This window comes from Dermacentor silvarum, chromosome 8 (assembly GCF_013339745.2).
Source record: "Dermacentor silvarum isolate Dsil-2018 chromosome 8, BIME_Dsil_1.4, whole genome shotgun sequence".
NCBI lineage: Eukaryota > Metazoa > Arthropoda > Arachnida > Ixodida > Ixodidae > Dermacentor > Dermacentor silvarum.
In genome coordinates, this window is record NC_051161.1 from 120611391 (window position 1) to 120622718 (window position 11328).

The 11328-nt window shown below is 53.8% G+C and overlaps 1 protein-coding gene across 1 annotated transcript; it reads left to right on the plus strand.

Moving 5' to 3' along the window:
* The first annotated feature begins 316 nt into the window (after positions 1-316).
* Positions 317-1504, plus strand: LOC125947713 (uncharacterized). Its single transcript, XM_049672958.1, has one exon. The coding sequence runs from the start codon at positions 317-319 to the stop codon at positions 1502-1504; it is 1188 nt and encodes a 395-aa protein (XP_049528915.1).
* The last annotated feature ends 9824 nt before the right edge of the window (positions 1505-11328 follow it).

The window sequence follows — 11328 nt, forward strand, 5'->3', positions numbered from 1 at the left end:
CCCAGTCCACCCCCTCACGTGGCTCTCTTGCACCCGTCGGAAGCCCGCACCGACACCCAAATGTTTCAAGATGGCCAGGCCAAATGACGAGATGCGCATCTGGCAATGGAACTGTAGGAGCTTCGCCCGGAAGAAAGCCTCCCTACAGCAATACCTACGCAGCCACGAAGCCAAACCTCACGTCGTCCTGTTACAAGAAACTGTAGTGCCAACCGCCACGTTCTCCGGATACCAGTGGTTACCCGGCCCTTCGGGTGGACGCGGTACCGCCACGCTGGTCACTAATAAGATCACCTGCCTTGTGCACGACCTCGACATGCCCGAAATCGAACATGTCATGGTAGAGCTTCTCCCTGGCAACGCATCCCGACAAAGCGTGTACATACTCAATGTATACAGCAGCCCCAGTCACCACAAGCAACGGTTCAAACGCCTGTTCCATAAAGCCATTCGCCTCGCCGGCTCCAACCCGATAGTGATCGCGGGCGACTTTAACGCCGCGCATCGCACCTGGGGCTACGCGTACGACACCCCCAAGGGTACCGAGCTTTGGCAGAACGCGAACGACATGAATCTTACCCTCATTACGGACAAGGCTTTCCCCACCCGCACTGGCACGTCCACGCAAAGAGACACCACCCCGGATCTCTGCTTCGTCAAGAATATCGCCGACGCCCGTTGGTCCAACCTCGCGGTAGATCTCGGTAGCGACCATTTCTTATTGGCCGTACACTTCCCCACAGTCAGCAGGAAGACCAAGACGTACACGTGGGTAGACTGGGACCTCTTCCGTAAGACTCGCGCAGAACGACCCCCTCCCTACGCCACGCCAAGTCTCGAGACGTGGACGGATCAGCTTAAGGTCGACGTCGGCAAGGCCACCAAAACCATCTGTACAGACCTGCCCACCGAGAGGATGGACAGTCGCCTAGCCCACCTGCTCGAGGCCAAACAATCCCTACTGGCCCGATGGAAGGGCCAGCGCCTCAGTCGGAGGTTACGCAAACGCATATCCGAGCTGAACAAGAGCATAGCGGATCACTGCAGCACCCTTTCCAAACAGCAGTGGGATGAAGTCTGTAACTCGATTGACGGGCAGGTCCGTAATGGCAAAACATGGAACCTACTCAAACACCTGCTCGACGACACCAACACCAACACCCGCACCAATCAGCGCCATTCTCTCGCGAAGATACTCCATCAGGCCAAAGGGACCGCACCACCCGAAGACGTCGCCAAGAGCCTCGTGCAGAAATATCTACCGCTTCCCGCGGACCCGTCGATTCCTCACTCCGAATACACTGGTACCGACAACACCCACTTAGACGCCGACTTTTCCGTCGAAGACGTGCGCCGAGCTCTCCACGAACTCAATGGCCGCTCCACCCCTGGCCCCGATGGCATCCCCAACAAGCTCCTACGCAACTTGGATGAGCCCTCCGTCAATTACCTCACCGATACTATCAACAAAACGTGGAAGAAGGGCGAGCTACCCAACGCCTGAAAACTCGCCCACACGATCCTTATTCCCAAACCGGGAAAAGCGCCTAGCTTAGATCACCTCCGGCCCATCTCGCTCACGTCGTGCGTGGGCAAGGTGGCGGAGCACGTGGTCCTCAACAGGGTCGGTCGCGATCTCGAGGACCACGACTACTTCCCGCACCACATGATCGGCTTTAGACCTGGGCTATCTACTCAAGATGCCATGTTACTCTTAAAACATCAAATTCTCAATGGAGGAAACACTCGGGATATCCGTGCCATACTCGGCCTCGATTTAGAAAAAAAATTCGATACGATCGCCCACTCGTCCATCCTGAGGGCGATCGCATACCTCGGGCTCGGGCGTCGGTTCTACGACTTTGTCCGCTCCTTCCTGACCCGGCGCAGGGCCGTCCTCCGCGCAGGAGACCTGGTGTCGGAAAAAGTCGAGCTCGGACAGCGGGGAACTCCCCAGGGGTCCGTCCTCTCGCCGACGCTCTTCAACCTAGTGATGGTCGGGCTCTCCGAACGACTCTCGAGGATCGACGGGCTAAATCACACCATCTATGCGGACGACATAACGATCTGGTGCTCCGCGGGGTCGGATGGCTTCATCGAATCCGCCCTGCAGGAGGCCATTGAAACTGCCGAGTCCTACCTTGAACACACCGGTCTCAAGTGCTCCCCCACCAAGTCGGAGCTGTTGCTGTGCTTGCCCAAACGCCGTGGCGCTAAGCCCAAAGGGGGGAAACCTCCGGCCGAACGCAACATCACACTCCGCATAAGAGACGGTCGTATAGTTCCCAGGGTAGACTCCATCAGGGTCCTGGGTATGATCATCGAGTCCCGCGGAACCAACACCCTAACGGTGCAGAAACTAATGACTAAGACTGAAAATGCAATGCGACTCGTACGTAGAGTGGCCAACCGGCACCACGGCCTGAAAGAAGACAACCTACTGCGTCTTGTACATGCGTTTGTTCTCTGCCACTTTACCTATGTCGCCGCCATACACAATTGGCTACGTGCGGAGCGCGACAAACTCAACGCCCTTATTCGAAAGGTTGTGAAACGAGCCCTCGGCCTCCCTATCACCACTTCCACGTATAAACTCCTCGAGCTCGGCGTGCACAACACGCTAGAAGAGATCGCCGAGGCTCAGGAGCGAACGCAGATGATCCGACTCACGACCACCAAGGCGGGCCGCCACATTCTGCGCGAGCTCGGCTTTTTCTCCTCGATGACCAGGGATCCCCCAGATTTGACGCCGGTCCCCCGCGAGATCCGAGACCTTATCACGATCGCTCCCATTCCGCGAAATATGCATCCCGACCTAAACCGAGGCAGGCGCCTTGCGCGAGCGACCGCCCTTCTCAGGCGCATAGACATGAAAACGGACGATGTCTCGTTCGTGGACGCCGCTGCCTATCGCAACAACCGAGCCTTCGCCTCGGTCGCGGTCTCATCCTCGCAGCGGATCCTCAACTCCGCCACGATCCTCACTCGAGAGCCCGAAATAGCGGAGCAAGTAGCCATAGCCCTAGCTATGCTCGACAGCAAACGGAATGTCACCTATAGCGACTCCAGACCGGCCATCAAAGCCTTCGAACGCGGTGTCGTCTCGGACCAAGCGTTACGCATCCTCCGCAGCGCGGATCAGAGTACCCTCAAGCACCACACCGCCATCTGGTTCCCCGCCCATCTCGGACGGGTGCCGGGTGCCCCGCCAAACCTCAACGAGATCGCCCACGACGCAGCGCGTGCGCTTACTGACCGCGCCGTCCCAGGGCAACCTCACCTCGCCGAGATAGAGACCAACCGGGATGCACCCATTACGTATAATGAAATCACCAGACACTTCTACCTTGGACACCGCATCTTTCCGCCACCACACCCCAAACTTGACAGACCGCAAGCGCTAACCCTACGCTTATTACAAACAGACACGTACCCAAACCCCGCCAAACTCCACGTTCTCTATCCTGACGCGTACCCCAGCGACATGTGCCCCTCGTGCGCATACACGGCGACACTCACACACATGCTCTGGGAGTGTAGAAACGCTCATCCCGACTCTACCTCGGACAAGTGGGAGAAGTCCCTCAGAAGCTCGCTTCTCGCCGACCAGCAATGGGCCGTCCAGCAGGCCCACGAAGCGGCCGCCAGGTATTCCCTGTCGGTCCCTACGTGGGAGACGCCCACTACGCCCTGAGCGCGTCCTGCAGGACCCAAATAAAGTTTGTCCAGTCCAGTCCAGTCCTGCTGGGCACGCAGCACAATGACGCGCGCGTCCCACCATCCGCGCGTGAATCGCGCCTGAAATGGCGCCATGCGGTTCCGGCTTTAGAGCACGTGCGTGGTTGACGATTGCAATGAATGGATGGATGCAAAACTTTAATGAAAGTACTGAGGTACGCAATGTTGTGTTGAATTAGTCTGCAACACAACATGTTGGGGCAGTGATGTGCGGATTATAAATTGAGGTTGACTAGAAATTTAAAACAGATAGTTATGTGTAGTTATCGCAGTATATACTGGGTGCCCCAGCTATCACGCAGCACGATTTAAAAAAAGAGGAACGGCGTTACGCGAAGCAAACCTATTGTGTATTGTTTCCAGTACAGTGCAGTAACCGCCAGTAATTTTTTAGGTTACTGAGATTTAATTAGGTAATTATAAATAATTATCTAACTCGAGAAGTACTGTCCTAATTATCAAAGTGCCAATGAGAACATTGTAGAGCAACATGAAAAACTCCCGATACAGCTTTCTGTTGCTCAATTCCTGCTGCATAAATGTGTTTTTCCGAGCGTGAAAGAAGCTCGCGAATACACGCAGAATTGCCGCGTGACTGGCCGATCGAAGCATTTTGCGTGTATTCGCAGACTTCTTTCACGCTCGGAAAAACACATTTATGTAGCACGTATTGAGCAACAGAAAGCTGTGTCGGGAGTTTTTCATGTTGCTCTACAATCTTGTCATTGACACTTTGATAATTAGGACAGTACTTCTCAAGTTAGATAATGAATTACAATTACCTAATTAAATCTCAGTAACCAAAAAATTACTGACGGCTACTCCACTGTACTGGAAACAATACGCACTAGGTTTGCTTCGCGTAACGCCGTTTCTCTTTCTTTAAATCGTGCTGCGTGATAGCTGGGACACCCTTTGTATATATTGTTACGCGCTATGCCGAGCATGGAAGAATGCGCCAAAAAGGCGGTGAAGACGACGATCGGGGCAGCGCTCGTGTTGTTGTTCTGCCATCTTGCTAGCAGCCGTCTCTCTTTGTATATATCGTGTAAATATAATTTTCCTATCCCTTTTGCTACTCATATCCCCGTGGCATTTTGGTGGGAGGTGCGGGGTACCCACACGGTACAACGGAGCTCCGCAGCGGCCGACGCTTGGCTTTATCCACGATGGCGGAAGAGGTGTCTGCGCCCACCGAGGCGGCACAAACGACAACGGTCGTCCTGGCTCAGCTAAAGAACCCAGGCACATTCTGCGGGACTGACAACGTCGACATCGAGGACTGGCTATCCCTGTACGAGCGTGCAAGTAAGAATAATCGCTGAGATGAGACGATCATGTTGGCCAACATACTATTTTATCTCGAGGGAACCGCGAAGGTGTGGTTTCAGAATAATGAAGAGGAAATTGGGAGCTGGGATGCATGCAAGGAAAAGATGCGTTCCCTGTTCGGCAAGTCCACAGGAAGAAAGGCAGCAGCAAAGAAGGAGCTGGCATCTCGTGCGCAGACAGCGACAGAGTCATACCTGACTTATATACAGGACGTGCTTGCCCTTTGCCGCAAAGCCGACGACAGCATGACGGAGTCTGAGAAAGTAGGCCACGTGTTAAAAGGCATAGCAGATGATGCCTTCAACCTGCTAATCTGCAAGGACTGCGACACCATCGATGCCATCATCCAAGAGTGCAAGCGCTTTGAGGCCGCCAAAAGTCGACGCATTGCCAATAACTTCACTCGACTTTCGAACACGGCAGCAACGTGGTCCTGCGAAGACGTACCTGAGCCGTCGGCGCCGCTCACCGTGGAACACGTGAAGAAGATCATCCGACGTGAACTTGATGCTGCGTCTCCTGCTTCTACGTGCGGCCGTACTTGTGATCATAGTTCCCAGATGGTGCCACTAGTCCAAGCTATCGTTCATCGGGAGCTCTCCAATGCTGGCCTGGACTCTGTGTGCGCCGCAGCTCCTTCGCAGCCGATCGACCGCTGTCCCTCACTTTCGCACGCCCAAGGTCAAAGGCCGCCTTTCCGTACTCGCAACCCAGCCGAATGGAGGACTGCTGATGACCGTCCAATTTGCTTTAACTGCCGTCGTATTGGACACGTGGCCCGCCATTGTAACAGCCGGTGGTATTGGTATCAGGCTCCCTATGGAAACAACCGTAACAACCGTCACCCCGACATGGATCATGGCCGATTTCAGCGCTACCACGAGCATCCCCAAACCACCGCTGAAGACGCTCCCCCCATGCCGTATCGTCGTTAGCCATCCCCACGTGGTCACCAGTCCCGTTCGCCGTTGTCGCGTCGCCAATCGTCTCGCTCGCCCCAATTCCGCCGCCCTACGTCGCCGATTGCACGACTCCCTCGGGAAAACTAGACGATGCAGCTCCCAGAGGTGATGCTGCATCGACGACCCGCCTGCCAAATCCTCTGACCACACTGCAGACCAGACGAAACCTGATAGACGTTAAACTGGATGACGCACATGTTGTCGCTCTAGTGGACACTGGGGCTCAGATATCAGTGATGAATTCGGAGCTTCGTCGCCGCCTTAAGAAGGTCCTAACACCACCCACAGTACCGCTCATTCGTGTCGCCGATGGCGGAACGTTTCCCGTGCTAGGGATGTGCTCCGCGCGAATAAGTGTTGCCGACCGATCCACAAGCGTACTCCTTGCCGTGCTCGAGAAATGCTCCCATGACCTCATTCTCGGTATGGATTTTCTGTCTGCCCATTCTGCCCTTATTGACTGTGGAACTGGCTTGCTTCAGCTAGACCTACCGTGCTACCATGACGCTCCTACTACACGCCAGCCGCGCTTGTGCTCAGTGGATTACGTTCGGCTACCTCCTCAAGCCGTTATGTATGTGAACTTGCGGTCTTGTTCGCCCATTCCCGATGGCGATTACATTTTGACCCCGATCGTTGACGTCTTATTCGCCAAAAACGTTGCTCTTCCTCACACCCTTATCAGAGTTGCAGATAATCACACGTCTCTACCCATACTGAACTTTAGCTGGTGCACGCAACTCATCCCAAGCGGCATGACTCTAGGCCACATTGCTTCTATCGATGAGTGTGCCGTTTCTGCATTCGTCACCGACGCTTCTTTATCCTCTGCCCCTTCCTCTTTCTCGCACAATCTCGACGACGGTAATATTGACAAGATGATTGCGTCTGACCTCCTTCCTGCACAGACAGCCGATATGCGGCGCGTATTGAAGTCCTACCGCGACATCTTTGACTTCAATGACCGTCCTTTGGGGCAGACATCTGTGGTCACTCACAAGATCAATACTGGGTACGCCAGCCCAATCAAACGACGTCCCTATCGCGTGTCCCATGCCGAGCGAGAAGTGATACAGCGTGAAGTCGACAAGATGCTCATCAAGGACGTCATTGAGCCTTCATGTAGTCCATGGGCATCACCAGTCGTCCTGGTGAAGAAGAAAGATGGCAGCTGGCGCTTCTGCGTCGACTACCGGCACCTAAACTAGGTAACGCGCAAGGACGTCTACCCTTTGCCGCGGATCGATGACGCTCTCGACTGTCTACACGGCTCTGCATACTTCTCTTCTATCGACCTGAGGTCAGGCTACTGGCAGATCTCCGTCGATGATCAAGACCGTGAAAAAACCGCATTTGTTACGCCTGATGGACTTTACCAGTTTAAGGTAATGCCGTTTGGACTGTGTAATGCCCCAGCCACATTTGAAAGGATGATGGACTCCCTCCTCCGTGGATACAAATGGTCAACTTGCCTGTGTTACCTTGACGATGTCATCGTGTTCTCACCGACATTTGACAGTCACCTTAGCCGATTGTCGGCAGTTCTTGAAGTTTTCAGGCGAGCAGGCCTTCAGCTCAACTATACCAAATGACGTTTTGGCCGCCGCGAAATCACTGTGCTTGGCCACCTTGTGAGTGCTGAAGGCGTGCAACCTGACCCAGAAAAAATTCGTGTTGTGAAAGACTTCCCTATACCACGTTCCACTAAAGATGTCCGGAGCTTTGTAGGCTTGTGCTCCTATTTTCGACGTTTTGTCAAGAACTTCGCCGACGTTGCCCGCCCACTCACGGAACTCTTGAAGAAGGAAACGCCATTTTCTTGGGGTCCTGAACAGGCCACTGCGTTTCACACGCTCACGATGTTACTTACGTCACCACCCATCTTGGCCCATTTTGACCCGTCAGCCCCCACTGAACTTCGCACCGACGCCTGTGGACATAGCATCGGCGCTGTTCTCGCCCAGCAGCAACATGGTCGCGATCGCGTCATCGCCTATATCAGTCGCCTTCTTTCCTCTTCAGAGTGCAAATTTTCGATCACTGAACGCGAGTGCCTCGCACTAGTTTGGGCTGTCGGCAAGTTTCGACCATACTTGTTTGGCCTCACCTTTTCGGTCATCACCGACCACCATGCGCTTTGCTGGTTGTCTTCCCTCAAGGATCCGACTGGACGACTTGGTCGCTGGGCACTGAAACTGCAAGAATACAGCTTTGACGTCACTTACAAGTCTGGCAGACTGCACCAGGATGCGGACTGCCTATCCCGTCATCCAGTGGACCCTCCCGACTTGTCAGCGCACGATTCGGACGCCTGTGTCTTCGCGATATCCGCTTTATCCGACATACGCAGCGAACAGCTCAGCGATGCCAATTTGCGGTCAATTATCCACCGTCTACACTCTCATGACTGTGCTCCGTCCCTACAATTATTCGTGCTTCGTGACGGCATCTTATACAGACGCAACACCAGCTCCGATGGCCCAGAGCTTCTACTAGTTGTACCCGAAACACTCCGTTCCACTGTCCTCGAACAGCTTCATGATGCCCCAACAGCTGGACATCTCGGAGCAACTCGCACGTACGATCGCGTTTGGCGTCGGTTCTTCTGGCCAGGCCTCCACCGCTCTGTGCGCCGATACGTTGCTTCTTGCGAGTCTTGTCAGCGTCACAAGCATCCATCCTTGTCGCCAGCCGGTCCTCTTCAGCCCATCGACATTCCCGGTGTCCCGTTCTACCGCGTCGGCCTTGATCTCATCGGGCCATTCCCAACATCTCTGACTGGGAACAAGTGGATTGCCGTCGCTACGGACTACGCGACACGATACGCTATCACGCGGGCACTACCGACAAGCTGTGCCACTGACGTTGCGGAATTCCTACTTTATGACGTTATTCTTCACCACGGCGCTCCTCGACAGCTGCTGACCGACCGTGGTCGCTCCTTTCTGTCCAAAGTCGTCGACGACATTCTTCGTTCGTGTTCCATCCGTCACAAGCTAACCACTGCCTACCACCCGCAAACCAATGGGCTTACTGAGCGCCTCAACCGCACGCTGACCACAATGCTCTCCATGTACGTTTCCTCAGACCACCGTGATTGGGACAGCACCTTGCCTTATGTGACATTCGCCTACAACTCGTCACGCCATGACACCGCTGGCTTTTCCCCCTTTTACCTCTTGTTTGGCCGCCATCCCACATTGCCCTTCGAGACGCTTTTACCATCACCTGTGCGCCCTGTTACCGACTACGCCCGCGATGCAGCTTCTCGGGCTGCAACGGCTCGCCAGATTGCCAGGGATCGTCTTTCTGCCTCCCAGCTGTCCCAGAAGGCCCGCTACGATAGCCATCACAGAGTCGTTAATTATTCTCCGGGCTCTTTGGTCCTCCTATGGACGCCTTGCCGCCACGTTGGCTTGTCTTCAAAGCTTCTTTCCCGATACTCCGGGCCTTACAAGGTCCTACGCCAGGTCACCAACGTCACGTACGAGATCACTCCATTGGACAGTCGCTCATCTACCGCGTCCGCCACTGTTATCGTGCACGTCTCCCGCCTTAAGCCTTATGTTGCCGGACAAGATCCTACTGCTCCTTAAGCGCCGAGACGGCGCTCTCGACGGCGGGGGTTCTATGTTACGCGCTATGCCGAGCATGGAAGAATGCGCCAAAAAGGCGGTGAAGACGACGATCGGGGCAGCGCTCGTGTTGTTGTTCTGCCATCTTGCTAGCAGCCGTCTCTCTTTGTATATATCGTGTAAATATAATTTTCCTATCCCTTTGCTACTCATATCCCCGTGGCAAATATATATATATATATATATATATATATATATTATTTCAAAATCTTTTGTTTATATGAGTAGACTTTCATATAACCGCCGGATGTCGACGAAATAATATGGTGGCCTTCATTGTTGGAAAATGCTGTTATCGCAGAAAGTGAGCGCAGAGCCGAAAGAATCACTGAAATCTGCTGTCTTACTTCATTTATTTCTTCCCACGTGAATTTAGATGCTGATAAATTTCTGGTGTAGATCCATCAACTTTCATGAATAGAAACGCCGTGAGCTGGATTTACAATTATTTGATGCTGTATTAGGATCAATGCTATAAATTCCTGCCAACGCAAGCGTTATCACGCGGTACATATTGGGTGTCCCAGCTAAAAGTAGCCAATGTTTTAAAAACGACGCAGTGTGCTAGGAGCTGAAACCAACTCAGTGATGTTGAGGATAGCGTGTCCTAGTCTGCGGTATTGTTTTTCGTTTGCAAAGTCATTTAATTAGTATAAAATAATTGCTTAACTTTTTTTTAATATTGGCTTCCCCAAAAAAGTGCCAATACGAAAGTTGTAAATCAAATTTAAAAATGGCCGACTGTAGTGTTTGCAACTAAGTACCATTGATGGAGCTTCTTGCAATTGCCTTTAAAGAAAGCCCGCGAAATACAAATAAATGTTACAGGCCTGCCCGGCACACGCAGCACAGTCATAGCGTAAGCTGGTTGAGGGGCGCAAGAGTAGCTCCAATTTCGGCACCACGCACGACAAGGTCTTCGCCGCAAAGTGTGTTCGCCTCGATTTTGACGAGAACGATCTGAACTGTCCGCCCTGCGACGGCGAGCTGCGGTTGTAATGCTCTCTGCAAAGCAGTGTGCTGAGCCCGATGATGCCTGGTTGTAGCCGCGCACGTAGCTCTACGATTCGCTTCTTCAGCAGCGGTTCGTACCTTGCGAGGAGACGCCATAACGTGTACCGAAGAGGTACCCAGAATACGTGACGCACATCTAACACCGGGATAGTGTTGATTGCACGCCTCGTCTGAATCGCATCGCGTCTGAATCGCATCTCGTCGCACGCGGCGGTTGCAGGCACGTTAACCAGATGGCGCCACCATTCTGTCGGAGGCTCGGGTCGTCTGCGCGCCTGGCGCGCAGGCGCGGGGGCGCAGGGCGCGTATAAAGAGAATATTTCGTCTGCCTGATAGCAAGCGCTTGCGTGGCTCAGTGGTAAAGTATCCGACTCCCACGCAGCAGGCCTGGGCTCGATCCCGGCGGAGACCGGGTACTGTTTTTCGCATTTCCCGCGATAGCGGCGACGGGGCGGCGGCATCATCGCGACCAGAAACGGCTATTAGAATGAGCCCATAACAGCTTACGCTGTAAAACAAGCGTGTGATAGCGCCACTATTTCAGAGCTCCCAGACGACCGATCAAGAATCGAAATCCACATATATCTGTATAGCGGTTCCGGGACGGGCTTCGCATTGCCGGTGGCCGCAAGATACGCGCCAGCAGC